The 24,828-nt window shown below is 40.4% G+C and overlaps 1 protein-coding gene across 3 annotated transcripts in view; it reads right to left on the bottom strand.

Annotated features, from left to right (window-relative positions):
• Positions 1-24,828, bottom strand: part of dcdc2 (doublecortin domain containing 2) — a 216,555-nt gene that overhangs the window by 112,706 nt on the left and 79,021 nt on the right. For all 3 annotated transcript variants that reach the window (XM_043719166.2, XM_043719167.2, XM_087978604.1), the window contains exon 6: positions 17,933-17,987. In XM_043719166.2, the coding sequence (XP_043575101.2) occupies positions 17,933-17,987 (55 nt within the window). The remainder of the gene's footprint in view (positions 1-17,932; positions 17,988-24,828) is intronic.

Below are 24,828 nucleotides of genomic sequence, written 5' to 3'. Positions count from 1 at the left end.
GCCAATTCACCTAACCTGCATATTTTTGGACTGTGGGGTGGCACAGTGGTTAGCATTGCTGCCTCACAGCGCCAGAGACCAGGGTTCAATTCCCGCCTCAGGCCACTGTCTGTGTGGAGTTTGCACATTCTCCCCGTGTCTGCTTGGGTTTCCTCCAGGTGCTCCGGTTTCCTCCCACAGTTCAAAAATGTGCGGGTTAGGTAAGTTGGCCATGCTAAATTGCCCGTAGTGTTAAGTGAAGGGGTAAATGTAGGGGAGTGGGTCTGGGTAGATTGTGCTTCGGTGGGTCGGTGTGGACTTGTTGGGCCGAAGGGTCTGTTTCCATACTGTAAGTAATCTAATCTAATACTTATTCGAAGCACTAGCAAAATTGGAGTCAATGGAGTCAGTGGGATAACTCACCAATAGTTGGAGTCAGACCTGGCAGAAGGTAAGATGGTTGTGGTTTTTGGAGGTCAGTCATCTCAGCTTCAGGATAGCACTGCAGGAGCTGCTCAGGGTAGGGGTGTTAGCCCAAACATCTGCAGCTGCTTCAACAATTACCTTCCCTCCGTCCTAAGGTCAGAAATGGGTTGTTCATTGTTAATTAGACAATGTCCAGCACCATTCATAACTCCTCAGAAATTGAAGAGGTCCATGTCAAATGCAGCAAGACATAGACAAATCCTAGCTTGGGCTGACAAGTGGCAAGTGATAATTGTGCTACACAAATGTCAGGCAATGACCATCTCCAACAAAAGAGAATCTAATTATCACCCCTTGACCTTTAATGGCATCAACATCACTGAATCCTCCACTATTAACAGCCTGAGGCTACTAATCTGGACTAGTCATATCAGTACTGTGCCTACAAGAGCAGGTCAGGGGCAAGGAATCTGTGGCAAGTTACTCACCTCCTAACTCTCCAAAGCCTGTCCACTCTCTATAATGCACAACTCAGGAATTAGATTGAATACTCCCTATTTCCCTTTACGTGTACAGCTCCAGCAACACTCAAGAAGCTTGACATCATTGAGGACAATGGAACCCATTTGATTGGCACTACATCTACAGATATCCAGTCCCTCCACCTCTGATACTCAGTAGCAGCAGAGTGTACCCGACTAGATGCACTGCAGAAATTCACCAAGCATCCTTCAATAGCATCTCCTAAAGCTATGATCACTTCCATTAGAGGGATATGGATAGCAGATACATGGGAACACCACCAGCCGTGAGTATTCCTCCAAGCTCCTGATCACCCAGACTAGGAAATATACACAGTTGCTCCTTCACCATGGCTTGGTGAAAATCCTGGAACTCACTCCCTAATGGCGTTGTGGATACACCCATACCACATGTACAGCTGCAGTTCAAGAAGGCAGCTGAACAGCTCACCAGCACCTTCCCAATGGTAACTAGGAATAAGCAATAAATGTTGGACCTGACCTGCTTTGCTTTTCCAGCTCCACTCTAACCTAAACTCTGGTTTCCAGCATCTGCAGTCAATTTTGCCAAATAAATGATGGACCAGCCAGCAGTGCCAATATGCCAATAAAAATACAATTGCTTTAGAGCCCATCTTGAGGTCAAAGAGGAAGTGCTCTTATTGTTAAAGATAACTCCTTTTCTGAGATTAATCATTCCATAAGTCACCCCCCCCCCCCCCCCAACCCTGTGTTCTCTGTACAAGTGCCCATCTGTGCCCTACACTGGAATGCTCCCCAGCTGACTGGAGGTTAAGCCTATCAATTGGGCTAATTTCTGGACCCTGTTCCTGCCAATAAACAAAAGTCACAAAATGTGGAATAAAATCTCTCCTATCAAAAAATTATGTTAACACAAACCTGAAGTTTAAACTGTGGCACTAAAAATGCAGTAAAATGTGGGATATCTGTATTTCCTGTCTAAAACCTAAACCCCAGTGTGAAAATGGTTTTAGGTTTGATGTTAACATTGGAGAAAAATTGTTATGTTGAAACATTTGTACCATTGATCTTGCAATAACTCCTAAAAACAAATCAGGATGAATTTCTTGAATGTCATGAAAGAATGTACATAGTCATAATAAACCACTCATATAGAAGGACTTTTGTTATGTTTGGAATGCAATCAAAGTGCTTAATACACAAATTAAATATGTGGCAATCCTTTAGATATAAGCTTGACTGCACTTCAAAAGAACCGCATTGGCTGTGAAGCACTTCTGGGACATCCCAAAGCACTAGAAGATGCTAAATGAATACAAGTTCTTCATCTCAATCAAAGAAAGATTAATAATGACAGAGAAAGGAGTAGAAAGGACATCTTTTATTAAGCTTGCCATTTTGAATTTGAAGAGAGCAGATTCTGTTTGGTTGTATTTGGGCTGGATCTTTACACTTGTGCTTGCAGGCTGGGAATGTTGACTGGAAAATAGTCTATTAAGAACAGAAAATCTCGGTCAGAAAGGCAGAGGTTTGCAATGTGTGCTCCATGCTATGAATGCAGAAGTGGAAAATCTCACCCTAACTTGAAAATTTTAAAAGAAGTTTAGGTTTAAAAATTCTGACAGAGTTCCTTTTAGTATGCAATCGAATTTTATTTTCAAATTCCTTACATTTAGCTGGTGGCACTGATTTTTAGGTTTCTGCACTAAAAGGAGGTTCTGTTTTGAACTTGTTTAAAAGACTCTTACAATGAGCATTAGGTTACTTTTGGCAAAATGTATTTCAGATCAAAAGATCTAAATGCCTATAAATCTGTTCAGCCCAGAAATTCAGCAGAAAATAGTGATGGATTGCTTGACTGGGTGCCTGCTGAGTTGGCTTAAGTCAATAAATGCAGCAAGTTAAGTAACACATACTGTGATTGCTGAAGTGCACCATGTAACAGGAAACATTCTTTCTTGCAACAGTTCTTGTGGAGCCTGTATGTAATGTTTTTTTTTAAATAATGAAACGCTTTATTTGAATGTGCTCTTTATCCAGAGAACACAGTGTCCCCATAAAAACTTGAATATTCACAGGTCTCCTCATTAATGTAAATAAAAGGTCTTATTTCATTACAAACATTGGAAATCATTCCATCCTTTAAAATTCTGTTTGTCTTATCCAGAGATTACTAGTCTCTGGGTGAGGCGCAGAGTGTATGATTCATAAGGAATCACAACTGCCTGGGACAGGCTTGGTGGAACATTAGCTCTTTTCCCTTTTATCATTTTCACATGTTTAACTATGCAGTAAATCTTTTGTGCTAAAGCCTGGTCAGAAAATCCAATTCTACATATAACTTTTTTTTTGTCCTGTGCAGTTTTATTGACCCACACTTCAAGGCTTCATGCATGCCAACCCTAGAAAAACAATAAATATGACCAACTATTTTGGGAAATCTGACTCTGCTCTCAAAACTTCTAAATTTAAAGGATATGCTTACAGTTAAAAGCAGACCTTCATGTTGAAAATAGATTAGGGATTGGGTTCAGGATCCTTCCCCTTGTTCAGTTGAGAATTGTGATAAATTAGCAACATGTTCCCTCATACATCATAGTGAAATCATGGCAGATTGTGCTTACACTTTTGAAAGTCTTCTCAAATCTCATGAATGGAGTCAATGGTTGTCACAGTGATGCCTTGACACACCTGTCACAGACTCAGTCTAGCAGCTATGCCATTTAGGACTCAACCAGTGTATCCTTGACCGTCCCTTTTATCTGGAGAAGTTTGTTCACCATACTAAGGCTGGCATATTATCCTCAGCTGCAACTACCATCTGGCTCCTATAATTTAAAAATGCTATTTTGTTTTTCTCTTGTAATTATTAGCATTCAATTCCACCTGCCAGCCCCATCCTTTCATGTCTGGGGTCAGATTACCATTCTCATCTTTATTTCTTTGAGGCTTTTTCCCATGCGTCCCAAGGCCAACCCCAAATCAATTTGCAGTGATGCTGTTCCACATGCTGCTACAGGATGTAAACCAAACTCCCTCACTTGGGGGAAGGGGTTTGCTGATGGTTGTGTGGTGGTGGGGATTTGCACTAATGCAAGCTGTGGATAGAAATTGCTGATGTCTAAAATGGAGCAGTTTAAGACTGGTGTGGACTGGCAGACCGACAAGTGAAGTGGGATCATTACAGAGTCAGTGTTGTCCATTGGTTCATGTCAACAAAACATAGGAAATTGGATTCTTCAAACATGAGTATCTTGATGCTGGATCTGGAGGAATAGACAAGTATGTTAAGAGTTAATCAGAGCTATAGCAGAAATCCTGTGGATATCTTGATTAACGAGTGAATTTTTTACTTTGATATTTCTGGATTTCTTTCATAAGTCAGTTCCAGCTCTGTCATTCAATACTAACTCTGTACCTTGGCTTTGTTTCAGAAAGCTCAAACATGACAAGTGAGCCTGAATCCCTAGTTAAATGTGTTCATTTAACTAAATCAGCATTTAATTAGAATTTGACAGTCAAATGTAAAGAAGGGGTTCATACAAATGGTTTTTGACTGAGTGCACTAAGAAGGAAGTGTATTATTGTTAGAAGATAAGAATTTTAGAGACCTGGCAAACAACTTGGAGGATGTCTTTGCAATTAAATAAAGCAAAAACCTTATATAGTGTTCTTCAAAACCTCAGGACATGCCAAAGTCCTTTGCAGCCGATGAATTACATTTCTAATGTAGCAAATGCAGTAGACAATTTGCATGCAGAATTCCATGACCAAAAATGAGATAAGTAACAGAATTTTTAATGATGGTTGTTGATTGGTAATTATTGGCTAGGACACCATTGATATCTCAGCTTCTCAACTTTAGAATGGGATGAACAGATCATTACTGTGTTTGCAAGAATGATGACCAAACCTTGGTTTAAAATCTCATCTGAAGGATGGCAGAGGTAGGAAGCACCTACCACTGCTGACTATGGTAAATTTGCTTGCATGCCTTGATGTCACAATCGATCAAATGTTGCCTTGTTATCAAGGGCAGTGCCTCACTTCACTTCTGCAATTCCAAGTTAACCTAGCGAATTACTACTCCAGTTTACTCTCAATCATCAGCAAATTATTGCAAATGACATCAATAGTGCTACAAAATACCACTCGACAATAACATGGTCACCATTGCTTAATTTTCTTTTATTATTCATTTGTAGGATGTGGGCACCCCTAGTTGCCTTTGAGAAGGTGGTGGTGAGCTGCTTGCTTGAACCGCTGCAATCCACTTGCTGTGGGTTGTCCCACAATGCCATAAGGAAGGGAAATTCAGGACTTTGCCCCAGTGACAGTAAAGGAACAGCAATATACTTTGAAGTATGATGAGTGGCTTGGAGGCGAACATAAAGGTGTTGGTGTTCCCATCTATTGAGAGGGACAAGGACAATAAATATAAGTGGTCATGGCTTTGGTAGGTCCTGTCTAATTTCTGTGAATTTCTGCAGTGTGTCTTGTAGATCATGCACACTGCTGCTACTACTGAGCATCGGTAGTGGAGACAGTGGATGTTGTGCCAATCAAACAGACTGCTTTTTTCCTGATGGCATCAAGCTTCTTGAGTGCTGTTGGAGTTGTACGTATCCAGGCAAGTGGGGAGTATTCCATCACATTCCTGATTTGTGCCTTGTAGATGGTGGACAGGCTTTGGGGAGTCAGGAGGTGAGTTACTCCCCACAGTATTCCGAGCCTCTGATTTTTTTCTTGTAGCTACAGTGTTTATGTGGAGAGTCTAGTTGAGTTTCTGGTCAATGGTAACCCCCCACGATGTTGATAGTGGAAGATTCAGTGATCATAACAACATTTATTTTGAGGAGTGGTGGTTAAATTGTCTCTTATTAGTGATGGTCATAGCCTGACATTTGTGTGGCACGAATGTTACTCGCCAGCTCAAGCCTGGATATTGTCCAGATTCTGTCACATTCGAATATGGACCGTTTCAGTATCTGAGGAGTTGCGAATAATGTTGAACAATGTGCAATCATCAGTGAACGTCTCCACTTCTGACCTTATGAAGGAGGGGATGTCATTGATGAAATAGCTGAAGATGGTTGGACCTACGATACTACCCTGAGGAACTCTTGCAGAGATGTCCTGAAGCTGAGATAACTTACCTCCAACAACCACAACCAACTTCCGATATGCCAGCTTTGACTCCAACTAGCAGACCATTCACTTCCTGATTCCCATTGACTCCAGTTTTGCTAAGGCTCCTTGATACCACACTCACACCTTGACATCAAAGATGCATTCAAGTACTGTCAGTCTCACCTCACCTCTGGAATTCAGCTTGTTTGTCCATGTTTGAAATAAAGCTGTGATGAGTTCAGCAGTTCAGTGACCCTGGTGGAACCCAAACTGGGCAACACTGGGCAGGTTATTGCTGAGCAGTTCTGCTTGATTGCACTGTTGATAACACTGCCCGTCACTTTGCTGATGATCAAGAGTAGATTGGTGGGATGGTAATTGGCTGGATTGGATTTGTTCTGCTTTCTGTGTAATTTTCCTGGGCAAATTTCACATTGTCAGGTAGATGCCGGTGTTGTAACTGGACTGGAAGAGCTTGGCTAGGGGAGTGGCAAGTTCTGGAGCACAGGTCTTCACTACTGCTACTGGAATATTGCCAGGACCCATTGCCGTTCTCCAGTATCCGTTCTCCAGTTGTTTCTTGACATCTCATGGAGTGAATCAAATTGGCTGAAGACTGGCACCAGTGATGCTGGAGACAAGTAGAGGAGGCCGAGATGGCACTGGTGGCTAAAGATTGCTGTGAATACTTCAGCACCTTTTCTTTTGCAATGAAACCTTGGGCTCTTCCATTATTGTGAATGGGGATATTTGTGGAGCCTCCTTCTCCACTGAGTTATTTGATTATTCAGTACCATTCATGATTGAATGTGACAGCACTGAAGAGCTTAGATCCAATCCATTGATTGTGGAATCGCTTAGCTCTGTCTATCACTTGCTGCTTATGCTGTTTAGCATGCAAGTAGTCCTGTTTTGGTAGCTTCACCAGGCTGACACCTCAGTTTCAGGTAAGCCTGGTGTTGCACTTGGCAAGCCCTCCTGCACTGTCCATTGAACCCTCATTGATCCCCCTGGCTTGATGGTAATGGTTGAGTGGGCAATATGCTGGACTACATTGTTACAGATTGTGGAGTAACATTCTGCTGCTGTTGATGGCCCATATCATCTCATGGATGCCCAGTCTTGAGTTGCTGGATGTGTTCATAGTCTGAGCCATTTAGCTTGGTGATTGTGCCACACAATACAATACAATAGAGTATTCTCAATGTGAAGGTGGGAATTGTCTCCACAAGGACTATGCAGTGGTCACTTTTATTGACACTGTCATGGAAGACGAGTCTGCAGTCAGAAGATTGATAAGAACAAATTACTGAAGATGCTGGAATCTGTACTGAAAACAAAATGCTGGAAATCACAGTGAGTCAGGCAGCATCCATGGAGAGAGAGAGCAAGCTAATAGTGAATAATATCACTAGGTTATTGCCACCCTCCTTTTTTAAATTAGAACATTTGTCTGCTGACCACAATAACAGCATTGATTCAAACATGTTCAAAAGAAGCAAATTCCAGACAAACGTGTGTCCAAGTGGCACCCAAGGAAAGCTCTCCACTTCTCTGGCTTGAAGCACAAAGGAAGATGGCAGTGCCTATTGAATGCTGATAATCTAAGCTTCAAATCATTGTTGCAGGAGGTCCTCAGGAGAGTGACAGAGGCTCATCATCAGCAGCTTCATTATTCATCTTCCTTGCTAAATCAAGTCAAAAAATGGGGATCTGTTCCAATCACAACTCCTCCTAATGTAAAAGTTCATGTCCACATGCTGCTTCAACTGAACAACATTCAGGTTGGGCTGAAAAGTGGCTAGTCGTTTTTTTAGGTAGAGAAGTTGCTAGAAGCGATTAATAAAGATGTTAACTCACAGCACTTAAAAAAAGTCAAGGTAATCAAGTAGAATCAACATAAGAGCATAAGGTCTAGAAGCAGGAGTAGGCAATTCAACCTCACAAGCTTGCTCTGCCAGTCAATACAATTATGTCTGATCACATCTCGGTCTTAATTCCACTTGCCTGCCCACTCCCCATAACCCTCGAACCATCTGTCTCCTCCTTAAATTTACTTAATGTTCCAGCACATTCAAACCTTTGAGAGAAGTAACTTCTCCTCAACTCGGTTTAAATTTGCTACCCTTATCCTAAATCTATGACCTTTCAGTGTAGACTTTCCCAGAAGAGGAAACATTCAGTGTACATCTTTGTCAATCCTCTTAAGCATCTTATATACTTCAATTAGATGTATCATACTTCTAAATTCTAAAGAATATAAAACTAAACTGCTCAAACTCTCTTCATAAGACAAACCCCTCATCTCTCGAATCAATTTAGTGAACTTCCTCTGAACTACCTCCAATACAACAATATCCCTCCTCAAGTAAGGTGACCAAAACACTACACAATATTCCAGGTGCCCTCTCACTAATGCCTTATACAGTTGCAACTTCACCCACTTTAATATCCTTTAACATTAAGTGCTGAAATTCCATTCACCTTCCCTATTTCCTGCTATACTTGCTTACTGATCGTTATTCGTGTACAAAGACATCTAGATCCCAGTGCACTGAAGTTTCTCTCCATTTAGATAATAATAATAATTGCCTTTCTATTCTTCCCACCAAAATGGATAACCTCACATCAATCCATGTTAAATCCATCTGCCAAATTTTGCCCCCTTCACCTAAGCTGTCCACATCTATTTCTAAATTTCTTATTTCCTTATTGCAACTTACTTTCTTATCGATTTTAGAGTCACCTGTAAACTTCGCTATATTACATGCCATCCCTGCATCCGAGTCATTCATATCGATTGTAAATAGTTGGGTCTGGAGATCCAAACGCTATGGCACTCCACTTGTTGCACCTTGCCAAAACCAATTTATCCAGACTCTGTTGGTTAGCTAATCGTCTATCCAACCTAACAAATTATCCCTAATCCCATGAGATCTTAATTTGTATATCAACACTTTGTATGGCACTTTATCAAATACTTTAGCAAATCCAGATAGACTATTTTTACAGGACACTCATTATTTACTTTGCTTGTTACATCTTGGAAGAACTGTAGCAAAATTAATCAAACACAATCTACTCATGCTGACTGATGGATTGTGGTTTGTCTTGCCAAATGTCCCATTATTACTTCCACAATAATGGATTCTAAATTTCCCAACAGCAAATTTGCTTCCTAGTTCCTTTTTTGAATAAGGGCATTATATTAGCACTTTTCCGATCCTGTCCATCCCTGAACCATGTTTCTGTAATTGCTATGATATCCCAGTCCCATATTCCCTACCATGTCCTAAGTTCATCTGCATTATCTGTCAGGCCTAGGTCTCTTGCGTCGAAGTAAATGCAGTTTAAAATATCAGTCTTACTTGGTTCTCTACCAAACTCTTGACTGCCTTAATTATTTGACTTGCTACTCATTATCTAGTTTAGCAGTCACAGTCTTTTCTCACAATTGCTTCGGTTCCCAACAGCAGCTACCCCTTATTTGTTTAAAGCCTCCCAAGTAGCACTAGCAAACCTGCAAAACTTGTAAAAGAACAATCACTGCCCCATTAGAGCGCTAAAAAAAAACCTCAAAACCGAGAGGAGTTCTCACAGCCACGATCCTCACCCATCCACCAGTCAGAGTTTGTGTAACAGAGTTATCACACATGGTTGGATGAGGTAGCTCTTATGCCCAGCAGCCACCCTTGTATTTGACCCCTGGAATGAAGCAGGAACAGGAGAGCTGACAAAGGTAGGCACCATCACAGCTTGATGGTACCTCACGCAGATTAAGATGACGTTGCAATGATCACAGCTGATTTTGACTCCTATCAGAAAATCAAGACATTTCCCACATAACAAATAGTGGACACCAGAGGGCAATAGCGTCATGTAACACAAACATTGATGTCTTGTAACTGAGGATTCACACTGCTGGAGCCATGAGATCTGCTTGTTAGCTTGTCACAAGGACTCCAGCTATCAGCCACAATTAAATAATAATTCCTTTCTGCAGTTTCTGGGCTCCTTGAGAAGTTCAGTACTCAAATGGGATCCATCAGAAGCTTGGCTATGTCCAAAAGATTACACTATTGTTAATTAAGTTCAACAAATTAAAAGGAAATGATGTCAGATTAACAGATCTGCAGAATAAACAGGTGCCAATAAATTCTAATGGCAAAATGCTGATAACTTTAATGTAATTAATAAATGCCACAAGAGATTATACCAACCAAGTTATTTTGCATTTCCAAATACAGTTGATCAAAAGGTCTGTGCACACTACCCAGAGACAAAGAGGTCCATGTCATCCTCGATATTGGCCTTCATACCCTCATCATAATAAAGTCAGAGTGGGACAACAGTTTGTCAGTGAGGATCAGAGAGGAGTGGTGAGAAATCAGGCTATCTACAGAATTGCAGTAGCCCTCGAATGTAGGTCCAGAACTCACATCAGGGACAGAGTGGCCTAGATGGCCTATACTCACAGGACATTGAGGGATGTGGACAGAAGCGTGGAGCTGAGAACTAGAACAAACAATGTAATTCACAAAACACCAGTTTGTTTTAGTACTCTCAAAAACAGCCAGAATGCTGAATGGAAACAGACCAGCATCGAGTATTGGCACAGAGAGTAGGAGATGTAAGCCATTTGGCCCACTGAGCCTGTGCTGCCATTCAACATGACCTTGGCTGACCCTCTATCTCAACACAATAGTCACAGTCTCTCCCCATACACCTTGACACATTCAGCCTCTGGAAGTCTATTTGTTTATTAAACCATATTCAGTGACGTTGTCTGCATAGCACACTGTGATAGAGAATTCTACAGGTTCACCACCCTTAGTCAATTAAATTCTACTCATCTCAATTCAGAATTGCCTACTGTATATACTGAGACCATGACCCCTAGGATACCCCCAGGAAGTGAAAGAAACCACCCCTGCATTCCATCTTTCCAGCCCTGCCAGAATTGTAAAGGTTTCAATGAGATTCCTTTGGCCCAGTAGTCTCATCCCCTCCACATATGACAAACTTGCCATTGCAGAAATCAGTCTGGGTGAACCTTCACTACACTTCCTTGCTATATCTTTTCTTTCAAAAATTACGCACAACACTCTCCAGGTGTGGTCTCACCAAGGCTTTGTGCAGTTGCAGCAAGACTTCCTTCCTCCTGTGCTCAAAACCCGTTTGTAATGAAGGCCGACATACCATTTGGCTTCCTAACTGCTTGTTGGATCTGCACGCTTGCTTTCGATGACCAATGTACAAGGACCCCAGGCTCTTTTGAGGATCAAGCCATTCATTTAAATAATACTCTGCCATTAAGCTAAACTTATGCAGTTGACAAGAGAATCCCCAAAGTGAACATATGGCTCCCAGTACTGACAGTCATATGGCACTTCAACAGGCCTTCTAGAACATGTGCAAAACATTAGATTGGTCACGTCAGCAAGTTAAGGTCCCAGTCACGATACAAATTTCCCAATGTTCCCAAATTAATCATGATCACAATGAATGGTAGGCACTGGCTCACAGAGCTAATTAATCTGCTCCACGTTTTAACTCAATGCTGACTGGAAAAGTCTATACAACACATAAAAGCATCTCCTACAATTTAGTCCATCAGGCCCCATAATAGGCCATGTCCAACATAACCAGTATTAGACAGCAGCAGGGTCCACTGCCTGCAGCACAAGTTGTTGGTGCAGTTTGCCCACCACAAAACTTCCCAGGATTTCTGGACTAGTTCCCATCCTCACAACACTAATCTAAGACTTTCCCATGGATACCCTGAGTTAAAAAAAAGTTCTAGAAAATATATAATTTTTCAATCTTGGCCCATTATGTTCCATGCATTATTATAGCAAGAAGTAAAGCAAGATTTGCAATTATTCCAATTTGGAATTTTAGGAACTTGAATTTCAAAATGGCACAAAATCATACTGCATGGAAATAGACCTTTTGATCCAACCAGACCATGCCAACCATAATCCCCAACTAAACTAGTCCCACCAACCTGCTCTTGGCCTATATCTCTCCAAATCTTTCCTATTCATGTATTCATCCAAATGTCTTTTCAACGTTGTAATTGTACTCGCATCCACCACTCCCTTGGGAAATTCATTCCAAACAAATAAAAAAATTTGTCTCTCATGTCTTTTTTAAAATCTCTCTCCTCTTACCTTAAAAATGTGCCCCATAGCCTTGAAATCCCCATCCGAGGGAAAAAACAACTGCAATTCACCTTATCTATACCTCATATAAAATCATAAAACCTCTACAGGGTCACTCTTTAACCTCCTATGCTCCAGTGATAAAAGTCGCAGCCTATCCAGCCTCTCCTTATAACTCAAACCCTCCATTCCCAGCAACATGCTAGTAAATCTTTTCTTTACTCTCTCCAGCTTAAAATGCTTCAATTCAGAAAGATTTTCAGAATTGAGTGTCCTTTTCTGATACAACAATTTTAAAGGAGACATGTTTCAGACTTTTGAACAAGAATTTTATTAATGGAAATAGTTTATTTCATGGGCAGCAGTAGAAAACAACTCCAACATTTGCTGAGGCTCCAGAAAGACTGAAGAACAAACAAAAAACGTGATAATTTTAGTTCATATTGCCTGGAAGAAACACTATTTCTCCTTTTCAATTTAATCCTCGCCCAAATACTGATGTAGATCCTGTTTTGAAAGAACTGAATTGGAGCTGTAAAAGGTTGCTTCTGCTAGGACATACCCACTCTATCACAAGGGTACATTTGAACTAGGAGCTGGTTTCAGGCAGATGAAAAGTCAAGCTCTCCTTGGTAGCATTAATTTGAGGCCTAGTCTATTTTTTTCTCTGGGTCTCAATTACACCCTGTTATTCATGTATCTACCTGAAACAAATATAAAGAGTGAAGAATATGACCTTCCAGAAATGTAAGATCATAAAATCTGGTCACACCAACTCCATGGACAGGACTTCAAACCGTGGAATATGAATAGCTAGACCTCATTATAACATGAAAGAATTATGATATACAGGCATGAAGGGGTAAAGTGTAACCTCGCAGATGGGTGACACCACTGAACTTTAACTCATTAAGAGACCATATGAGATATCACTAAAAAATGGTAAAGAAGGAATCCATCCATCAATGGGGATTGCATAGTTTTCTGTTATGGAACAACATTATGTCCATTCAGTCCTGTCTCGATGAAATATGCTAGTATAAAGGGGTGCTTTTTGAACACGATGACAACAGGAAATGTATTTGTGTTAACAATCACCATTAAAGGATGACAACATTGAATCATGGTCACTGCAGTTGGGAGAAGAATGGAAACTGGACATCCCTAGATCCAGGCCCACACAACCAACACCAGCAATCACATGTTGCTTATGTTTGTATGTTTCAGTCAGATTGTAGAGCAGTTTGCACTGAGGTCATTTTTAAGCTGCAGTCAAATTATGGTGGCAATTCATGTGGGTTTTAGTCAACCTTGTCTTTATTTTGAGTTGTGGAATTTCTGCAAAATTCCACACAAGTCTCAGGAGGCTGAGTACTGGAGAGGGTTTTTTGAACAAATCAATAAACAAACAAATCGGAGTTTGAAGCAACTGCCAGTCATTACACGTTATTCTTGTAAATGGTGAATTCTAAGTAGTGCACATGCATAAGCAGGAATGGAAACCCTTACAAGAGGCAGTCAGCCAGCTACTCCTGGGCTGTTCAGCATCTACCACCTTGCAGTGGCAGAGTGGTTTTAGGAGGGTCTCACAGGTTAAAAAGAGGAAGAGCCTAAAGCAGCAAAGATTCAAGTTTCCTTGTGTCCCCCAATGAGCACTTTCCTTGCATATTCTTGAGGTTTTGCATTTTCTTGTGCTGCTCATTAACATAAGTTTCCTCTGCTAAATATTTCAAAACTCTGGAAAATGCCTATTGGAGAACCTCTTATCACATAAAGGAAGTACAATTCTGGGAATCTTTCTTAGTAAGATTCTAAAATATTATGTCATTGTAAAACTAGGAATCCTAAAATTGTACATCATATTCAAGCTCTGGCCATATCAATCGTTTGTTTAAAGTTGAAACAATGTCAGAAACAAAAACAGAGATTGCTGGAAAGCCTCAGCTGGTCTGGCAGCATCTATGGAGAGAAATCAGAGTTAACTTTCCAGGTTCAGTGACCCCCCCCCCCCCCCCCCCCCCCCCCTCCCCCTCCCCCTCCCCTCAGACTTTGTCAGAGAGAGAAACAAAACTTCTTCAAGGTCAGCATACTTGAAGAGATATAGTGGTCAGGTAAATACGGAATAAAAAGCAAAAGAACTTCGGATGCTGGTCTGAGGAAGGGTCGCTGAACCTGAAACGTTAACTCTGATTTCACTTCACAGACGCTGCCAGACCTGCTGAGCCTTTCCAAAAAATTCTGTTATTTGTTTCTGATTTCCAGCATCCACAGTTCTTTTAGTTTTTATTTTGTAACAATTTTCTTTTAACTGTAATCAACTGTACGTCCAATGAATGTCACTACTTGATTAATCCATTATGTTCACATATAAATCAAGGCCTTATGACAAGATTCTCTGTCAAGGCTCAAGTGACATCAATTAGAGGTCTTGTTCTTAGTTCATAACAATCATTGAACTTAAACGTAAAGAGAGAAGACAAACTATGATTAATTTTCTCTACTCTAGAGAGAACAAGGATAAATTTAATTGAGGTGCTTAAATAGGAAATAGGTTTTGATGAAGTAAATATAGAAAAATATTTCCATCCATAAAGAAGCTCAGTAAACAGGGGAATGATTTATGCTCAGAATGAATCAATCAAAAGATGTCATGAGATGAAGTGTTTTCTGTGCAATGAGATTTTATAATCAAGAATGCACTGCCCGAAAAGCTGGAGAAAGTACATTGAACAAAGGAGTAGGACATATTAAATAAAATCATGTAGAATATACAACACAAAACAGGCCAATAAGTCCAATTAGTCCTTAGAGTAAATAGTTATGTTGATGGGTTAGATGAAGAAGCGTAGGTAAGGTTTGTGTGGAGTTTTTTTCTAAAGTTATTCATTTTTGTGGGATGTGGGCATCACTGGCTGACCAGTATTTATTGCCCATTCCTGCTTGACCTTCAAAGGTGGGGAGAAAAGGAAAGTCCTGTATTTCATATTTTTCCAATAAATATATCCTCAGTCAGTTTATTTCCATCTTCTCTAGTTCCTCTATATTGTTTTTATAAAATGTCAAAACTGGAACCAGCACTTTGCAATTCTTTCACATATTTGTCCACATTCCTTGATACTGTTTAGTACTGGCATATTTTTTACTAAAGTACTTCCATTCTTATTAATTATAATCCAAATAGCTCATGGTAATTTCCTGTACGCTTTATTCAAGTGTTACTGTTCAATTGTTGATTCAATCTGCCTCCCTCTTACAAATTTGACCACTCTAGTCCTGCTACATATTTTTAATCAGGATTGTTCAATTCTCAATCCTGCATTAGCTTTAAGCTGCATCTGTTAATTAAATTTAAACCAAATATTTTTGCTACACTTAAACTGTGTTTCCTTGGGTATGATGCAAGTAGACCACTTACTGAGATGTAAAATTCTTTAATACAAAACAACCTGTCTTCGAAGTAAGTATTGCTTTTAGGGGATTAAATAAACCATAAAGAAGCAACCAGGAACTGTTTCATCCACGTAAAGTTCAGGTTTGCTTTTAGAAACATACAGTACAACTCTTTGGCCCATCGACTCTACACTGACAAAAAGCTACTCTAAATCTCCACCGGTACCATTTTCCAGCACTTGGCCAATAGCCTTGAATGTTACAACATTCCAATTACTCTTTAAAAGGTTGAGGGGCATTCAGATTCCCACCATCCTCTGGGTGAAAAAAAAACTTTCCCATCTCCACTCAACCTCCTACTTTTTGCCTTAAAATTATGCTCCCCTTTTACTGACACTGAAATTTGTTTAGGTAATTTCAGCTCAATCAGAATGAATTTATAAATTTATCTTTGATTTGAATGTCACTTTTAATGAAGGCTACAGTAACTCCAATCTTTGGAAGTGACACATTTTAAAGAGACAACAGTAACACCAATACACAGCATGCAACAAGGATTCATGAAATGTTATTATCTAAAAATGTCAACTCTAAAGCAGAACAATGTACAATTTTAAGTCTGATTGGTAATCCAATATCATGGTTTAAGGAGAGGGAAGATATAGTTTTAATTTGCTTTTGGAGCTCACAGTGGTGTCTGCAAATGTGTTTGTTTATATTCATTTAATTGAGGTTTTAAAACCTTGAAGTGAATAGTTCAATACATTGGAGAAAAAGAGAGCAGAGAGACAAACAAAAACTACTGTTTCCTAGCAATAGGAGTCCAATATTATAGAAAGACAGGACTATCCAGAAGATGAGACAATTTTGCAGGTTTCAGTCAGATACAAGAGGTCCTTAACAGCAGAAATACTTTTGCTTTGGAGACTACAATTAATCAGGGTTGAGGTTAAAAAAATAGTCTTGATTTGCTTTAGCAAAAAATACCAGAAGCAGAAAGTTTTAGAAGACGCAAGTTTGAGGACCTACATTAAATAATATTTGGTGAATATAGAATTTTGCCAAAAAACAAAAGACTGATTACAGCCATGTCAATTAAAATGGAATTTTAACATTTAATTTCAGAAGACCATTGAAATTGCACCAAGGTTTAAGTTTCTGTACGATTGTTGAGAGTAAAAGGGTTACCAAGTATTTTTGATAGTTGTAATAAGACCATTTGGAATAGTTTGTGTACTGTGTAATATAGCTGAAAATGTGTTGCTGGAAAAGTGCAGCAGGTAAGGCAGCATCTAAGGAGCAGGAGAATTGACGTTTCAGGCATGAGCCCTTCTTCAGGAAGGGCTTGGCTCATGTCCGAAACATCGATTCTCCTGCTCCTGAGATGCTGCCTGACCTGCTGCACTTTTCCAGCAACACATTTTCAGCTCTGATCTCCAGCATCTGCAGTCCTCACTTTCTCCTGCTGTGTAATATAGTTTATATCACATGAAAGAAAAACCAACGCTCCTTTGTTAAAAGTATAGTGAAAGCCACTTGCAAAAACATTCATTGACTGTCCATCATGGTAAACACACATTAAAAGTAAAAAGACTTACGGTCTATCAAGCCGTGCTTTAGTTTGGGATCTGACTTGTCAAGAATTACTATCACAAGGATCATAACAAAATCGTCTAGGGAATAATGGGAACATTACCCAGAAACAAATATTTTAGAATGACTCCAACAGCAAAGTTATTTCAAGGTTGTAATTTCATCTTCAGCCATCTAAACTTTAAGATAAGAAAATAAGAACTAAGAATTGGAGTGAGGCATTGGGCTCTTTGGGCCTGGTCTACCATTCAATACAGCCTAAATAAATTGTTGACCTCACTCTGCCCTCTTGCATCATACCCTAATCACTGAATTATTTCGATATTAGTCTTCCGTTTTAGGTCCTGACCATCAAATGCTTGTGTAAATCTCTTAATTCAACTTAATTAAAATGTCACAAGCTGGTGAAACCTCAGATGATGACTGCACTCCAGTCTTCTGCTCAGCAAATGGTTGAGGCAATGTAACAATGCAAGTTTGCTTTTATCCCACAGAGTGAAATATAACTCACTACCACCATTCCCATGTATTGCTAATATCTAGTTTCAGAACTGCATTGAGGTTAACCACTCGACCTTTCAGCCACAGTCACCCTGTGCCTTTGGAAATCCAACTAAAGAGACAGAAATAATAAATTGGAAAACAACCATGCAGTTACTCCCAGTGCATGATTACAATTCCCATTTAATACCTTTCAGTAAAATGACAAAGTAGTAAATTTATAGCATCATTAACACAGCAACTCACGTGTTCCTTACTCTTCTTAGATCCAGGAATTGGAGGAAGTGAAGCAGCCTTTGATCTAAGACGGAAACCAGAGATTAACTTTTAGACCTTTGCATCACTTTATTACATAGAAATTACAGCTGAGATCATTCTGCCCACCATGTTCATGTGTTCATGCAATATTAACATGAGCTCTAATAGCTCAGGCAGTAGAGCATCAGATTTTTAGTCAGACGGTCCAGGGTTCAACTCCCTGTTCAGGTTCAGGTTTAAAAACTCATGTAAATTATACACACCCTAAGCAAGCAATTCGGGCTGTAATTAAAATGACTAAGATAGATAGGTTCTTGATTAGTAAGGGGATCAAGTGTTGTGGGAGAATGGGGCTGAGAAACACATCAGCTATGATTAAATTTTGTTCCTATATCTTATGGTTTTCTAAAATGAAGTTTCCAATTGTAAGGTCATTATCCTGCTCTTTCCTTGTATGTTATCATTGCTTCTTTACAAATAATTAACAAATGTCCTCTAAAATAGTTAGATTCTTCAGGCTCCATTTTTGGCAATGCCCCATTCCGACTGCCAGAGGGTACATTCCCAAGACCTGAGCAGAGGACTGAGGTGGTTCATATTTCAACAGAACTTGAGGTAATTGAAGCTTTTCTCATATTGGGTTCAGAACCTCAAAGTTTCCCACGTGCCACTTCACAGCGACAGCAATCTCTAGCAATGCATGCTTAGACTTAAGTGGTGGTCTCTGACAGTGACTTCACTCTGCTGTCTTCTCTCCTCATTCTCAGCCCCTGAAATGACATTGAGGTCAATAAAGTGCAGGGCAGCCTTGCCTCATTCATTGTCCTCCTGCTTTCTTCCATCATAATACTTCTCCTGGAATGAATTCAAAGCTTTTGAACAAAGTTCAATGTTTTTCAAGGCAGCCACAGTCATTGCTGTGGTTGTGTGTCTAACTGAATCTCTCACTTTATCTGATCTGTCTATTTTCAACCTTAGTTTCTAATTGGGCAGGAATCTTTACTCTATACCAGTTTAGAGCATTTTGCTCATTGCCATATTTCACACTCATTCTGAGCTTCATCGGGATGCTTACAGTCTCCTGCCCTACATTACCTTTCCTTTATGCTTTTGCCTCACCCCCTCAGCCAAAGATAACAGGGTCATATTGTGCAGACTTGACTTGCCATTCAGTGCAGACACAAAGCTAGGAAACTTGTTACAGTTACAGTTGTCAACAGACTTCAGTCAAATCAAGGGGGATAGCTTTCAGTCAAGGGCAGCCTCCAATACCAGTCTAAGGCCTGCTTGGGGTAGTCAGAGTCACAATCCTCTCTACACAAGGTGTAAGGAGCCAAGGCTAGAGCAGCCAAATACTGGGCAGCCTTCCACCCAGCCTGAATCTTTCTGCCTAGCTTTCTTCCTAGAATGAAGGAGGTCAGTATTATAGGAAATGGAAACGGGTGGCACAGGGGTGCAGATGGGGAGACAGCCCAACCAAATTATTGACTTTCACCCGCCATTGCTGTGCATTCGTTCAGATGTCTGAAACTGGATCAACCTGAGTGATAGCCTTAGACCAAACTGGCAGGGTCTGGTACCATGGCGTCCTCTGTTAGTCCTAGGGAAAAACAAGTCCTGTTTCTCCATCACCCATCCAAATTTCCAAATCACTTCCTACAAGGTAGGATGCCAATTTCCCCTTGTCTGCCAAATCCTGGACAAACAGCAAGAAATGTGCAGTGTAGCTCTAGGCTGACAGTATTTGTACTGGTACAGAACTGACTTTTCATGATAGCATGAGCACAAAGGATGCTGGTCTTTTGGCAGGTATCCACTGACTGGAGAGTTGCTCTGGGAATGAGGATAGAGTCAGAAGCCAGTGACGCCATAGGGGCAGGGTAGGCAGTTAATGAAGCAGATTTGGTAAGATACAGTGAGAAATCCCACTGGGTCTTACAGCAAAAGTTCCTCAAAAAGAAATCAACATAACTCGCATTTAGCCAACAGACTTACTCTTCAGCCCTTAGAGTTTATGGACACATCAGCGCAAATAAAACAACTGTGTTGGAGTAAACAGAACGCAAGTCATTTTGCAGACCAATTCTATCTTAAAGAAAAGTTGAGACAAAAACACCTCTTTCGACCAGGAAGTTATAGTGGACAGCAAGCATAAACTTTTTGCCATATTATGTATTCAAAATATCAAATTTATTTTGGTGCAATTGAAGAATCCTGAATGGATTACATTAAATAGCAAATATTCATAAAAGATTGTAAATTCATTCTCAATTGCCCAAGAATCAACAAAAACAAACAATATTTTAGAATTCTTAAGACTGGAGTTTGCATGCTAGTATTGGTTAATTTGGACAAATTGATCTTGTTATATTATACCTATAGATATATTTAATCCTGAAATAATTTTGTTAGACTGAAAACTCCTCAGGGATGTAGAATTTGGAGGCATTTCATTGTAGGACCCAGTCAATAGCTAGCTATGCTGCCAGAAATCCTTTAATGATCCGAAGTCTCTCTCTTACTTGAGCTTTCAGGCTAACAATAAGCTTCACTGGATAGGTCCACCTTGCCAGAGGCAAAGACAATGGAACCATTGCCAGAACATAATCAAACATATGGTGAGCAGAACAGCCTGCTCCTATCTCAAAGAATTCAATTAATTCTTATAGAATAAAATAATGCAGAACAGAAGGAGGCTATTTAACCTGTTACGTTCCCACTAGCCCAGTCTCTCTTGCTACCCATTTGGACATTAATATTCTCATATTTCCTTTCTATAGGACATTCTCTCACCCACTGGTGCCTTCCTGCGTTCAAAGTATCTGATGCTATATTTAAAGGCCAATCACGTGCTCCTTTGAACTGTATGATGTGCGGCTCAAAAGTCAGCCTCTTTAGAACACTGTCCATGGTAGTGAAAGCATGCCAGTTCACCTGCAGTACACAATAGGCAGCTTTCATTCAAGGAGGTTAAAACAGTACTCTCCTAAAGTGGTCTTGGCATGATGGCACGGAGCGATTGTTCTGTTCCCCCCCATCACAACTTCCTCCTTTAATGGCAGGATATCAGCCAGGATGGTGGATTGTGCAGTGGGTGGCTTGCACAAGCTTCTGCAGCCCTTTTCTGTCCATTGCTGAATTGTTTACTTTATGCCCGAGAGATCATGAGGTGGCAGTATAATGCTAGGTGTTAAAAATGATAGTGCCAAGCCAGATCATGAAGGGTTAATTGGCATGACAACAAACAATTGAAGAAATTGAAAAAATTACACGGAGAGCAGGCCTGGTGCAATAAGCCACCTGTCTCGGTTGGACGGTCATTGCACTGACCTTGGCGGGGTGCTGAGAAACAGACTGTTGTGCAGTTATCACAGACACCTGGAGTTAGTTTTTCACAATGGAACACCTGAGCAAGTACCAACAGTACTAAAAAAAAGGTGATGCAGCAGGTAATATTAAATTCAGATTATTATTAATAACGGGGTCTTTGTCCCACTCATTGGACTATTCCCCTTTGGCTTGGGGTTGGCAAGACCAGGGACATGGATCTTCTCCATCGAGCTGGGGTTTGTGAAGCCAATGCCATGGAATCTAAGATAGAGATCCAAGTGTCACTATCACCAAAGTCCCCAACAGTTAGAAGGTAATGTGAGATTCACTTGCATTTTTTGTATATATCCACATGTGTGCGTGTAGCTTATGTGAATGGATTCACTCATATATTCAGTTTACATATGTCTGTATTATATATAAAATAGATTAAGCTAATAAATTGGCTTCATATTAAAGTGCAGGTGGCTTTTTGTACGAATTTTGATCAGATCCACTAGGTACGTTTAGCCTAACTATATCAGCAATCAGCAGTCAAGCAAAAACAATTTGGCTTTCAGGAGCTCAAGATATCTCATTTTTGAGTACTGTTCATGAATAAAAACATTATTGTCATCAACTAGTTATGTAACATGTCTGGGATGGGGGTATTTGAACTCAAACCTCCTTGCCCAAGGTAGGGACACGACCACTGTACCACAAGCCTCTGAGTATTGTTGATTTGTTGACATAACCACAATGGAGGGCAACTATACTTGATTGTCCATCCACTGGAATCCTGATAAAAGGGGTTACTGTGATTGGCCAAAATATGCAAGATGCAACTCCATCTAAATCACCACCCCTTCCATCCCACCCCCCATGAATTCATCTCCTGTTTTGACTGCAGCCATTCTATTTCAATAGAGTTTTGTGCGGAAAGACTGATTCACCCGTAGCATCTAAGATTCAGTGGCCCAGCATTTCACTACCACATTCTGTTCCATCTTTTCCAGTTCACAATCCCTGCAGACCTGTTAGCCTCCATAGTCTCCCTTCTTGGTGTGTTGGCAATCATTATCACCGTTGAACATCCTAAGCTTCCCCCATTGCCCCGTTGAGTCTTACCTGTCCCAGTATCAGAGCCACCTGCACCTTAATGATTCCTGTCCTTCAATAAAACCATATGCTCACCACCCATACACTTCCACATCTCCAAATACAACAGTGAACATCCCCTATCCTTTTGATAATTCCCTCCACTTCATCTGCTCTAACTTTAACCCTAACTGAGCCCTGGAGTTTGCTAACCACACTGAGGCTCTAAATACAGACCCTTTATCTAATGATTGCAAGCCAACAAGGCCCAGACACATTGAAGCCATGCCCTTCAAATATCTTGAGCAGACTCTTATTCAACCGTCTCCATTCTCCTCTTGACTCCTTTTGTACTTCCATGTTTTTCAGCCAAATGATGTCCCCTCTCTGTTAGGTACCAAATGTGCTTTGAGGTGGCTCAGGCAGACAGACAGTCTGCTTGAGTGTGTCAACCGCTCTTGGAGAAATGAAACTGCAAGTGCATTTGAGCATCATTTAGAGCCATATTGTTACAAGGACTAAAGAGTATTTACACTAAGGTGGCTGAGAAACTGCTGCTCTTCAGATACATGCCTGCATTTTGATATTGCATCTCTGAAGCAACAAGTTTCTCAAATGTGTCAAATTAATTGGAAAGCCAAGTTAATTCCAGTGAGTTTTCATAGACTTGAAATACAAATACTTACTAGCTACTCAATGGCTCAAATACATACTAGATGAGCTTCCCACTACCTGTTGTTGATATATAGGACCTGCCACCTGAAGAGGAGAACCTAATCAATGAAGTTTATCTCAATAGTAAGAAACCTTTTTGGCCTCTTACTGACAAATTCACCCACACACTATTCTTCAGTTTTGTGGAGTGCAGGTATGCATATTGAACAACATAAGGTTTTCAAGAGTTGTGCATAGGGCAGTGATGGGCATAAGCACATATCTAACAAGTCAACAGTCATCACTTTTCAGCACAGCTCCTTGGGTTATGTAGCTAGTAAATAATACTATTTGATCATCTCATCTTGACAGGTTTCATTAAATATGACAACTTCCAAATCTGAAAACAGATCTTATGGGTAAGTGTAAAGCACCACCTTCTGTCAGACATGTTATGTAGGTAGTGTACCACTGAAGTGTATCCTAGAGAGCCAAATAGGACAGTGCTCCTCAATCATACCCAGTTCAAAAGTATCTCCAAATCAGCAGTTAATAGAACTTTTTTTTTAAATGTCACAGTCTCAAATTCTTGTTCACACAATCAATTTCTGAATTATTTGTCCATCATAAAATCTTTGGAAATGTTGGAAAAAAGAACGTTGAAAAATAGTTAGCAAAAAACTGCAAATGTGGAGCTTATATGGCCAAATGGTTTTGATTGTAGCTCTTTAACAGATGAAGAAGCACAGGATTTCCAATCCTCACTGCCCACCCCTAGCCCAGTGCTTTTTCACTTTGTGATCCTCTTTCTGGAAATTAACCCAAATCCAGAGTACTTGAACTGTCCAGCCCACAACCTATTAAGGTTAGCCCTGCACAATTTTGCCCAAAAATTTGCCTGTGGTTTTATGCCATTGTCAGGGTGGCACAGTGGCTCAGTGGTTAACACTGTTACCTCACAGCACCAGAGACCTGGGTACAATTCCAGCCTCGGGTGATTGTGCGAACTCCCCACACATTCTCCCAGTGTCTGCGTGGCATTCCTTCAGATGCTGTGGTTTCCTCCCACAGTCCAAAGATGTACAGGTTAGGTGGATTAGCCATGCTAAATTGCCCATTGTGTCGAGGGATGTGCAGACTATATGGATTAGCCATGCAAAATGCAGGATTATTGGGTCAGGGTGGGATTCTCTTTGAAGGGTCTGTGTGGACTTGATGGGCTGAATGGCCTGCTTCCATACTGCAGGGATTCGATGATTATGAATATAGGTACTGGACAAAACCAATTTCCTTTCAGGACAAAATGTATGTTATTTCCTGATAATTCTCCCTTTGTTAATACAATGCGTCATGGGCCTCTTAAAACCTGGATTTATTATTCCATCTGATAGATGAAAAATCATTTATCCTAAGTTGCTATGAGTGGAAACAAAGAATAAAGAAAATTCCAGCACAGTAACAGACCCTTCGGCCCTCCAAGCCTGCACTGATCCAGATCCTCTATCTAAACCTGTCACCTATTTTCTAAGCTAATTCCTTTGCTTCCTGCCCAATCATGTATCTATCTAGATACATCTTAAATGACGCTATCATGCTCACTTCTACCACCTCCACTGGCAACGCTTTCCAGGCACCCACCACCCTCTGCATGAAGAACTTTCCATGCATATATCCCCTAAACTGTTCCCCTCTCACTTTGATCTCGTGAACCCTAGTAATGGAGTCCTCCCTCTGGGAAAAAGCTTCTTGCTATCCACCCTGTCGATACCGCTCAAGATTTTGTAGACCTCAATCCTGTTCCCCCTCACCTTCCACCTTTCTAA

Source organism: Chiloscyllium plagiosum, unplaced genomic scaffold (assembly GCF_037043375.1).
Source record: "Chiloscyllium plagiosum isolate Xiang-an unplaced genomic scaffold, Cpla_swu_hap1 HiC_scaffold_34, whole genome shotgun sequence".
Lineage (NCBI taxonomy): Eukaryota > Metazoa > Chordata > Chondrichthyes > Orectolobiformes > Hemiscylliidae > Chiloscyllium > Chiloscyllium plagiosum.
This window is presented reverse-complemented; position numbering and strand designations above follow the sequence as displayed.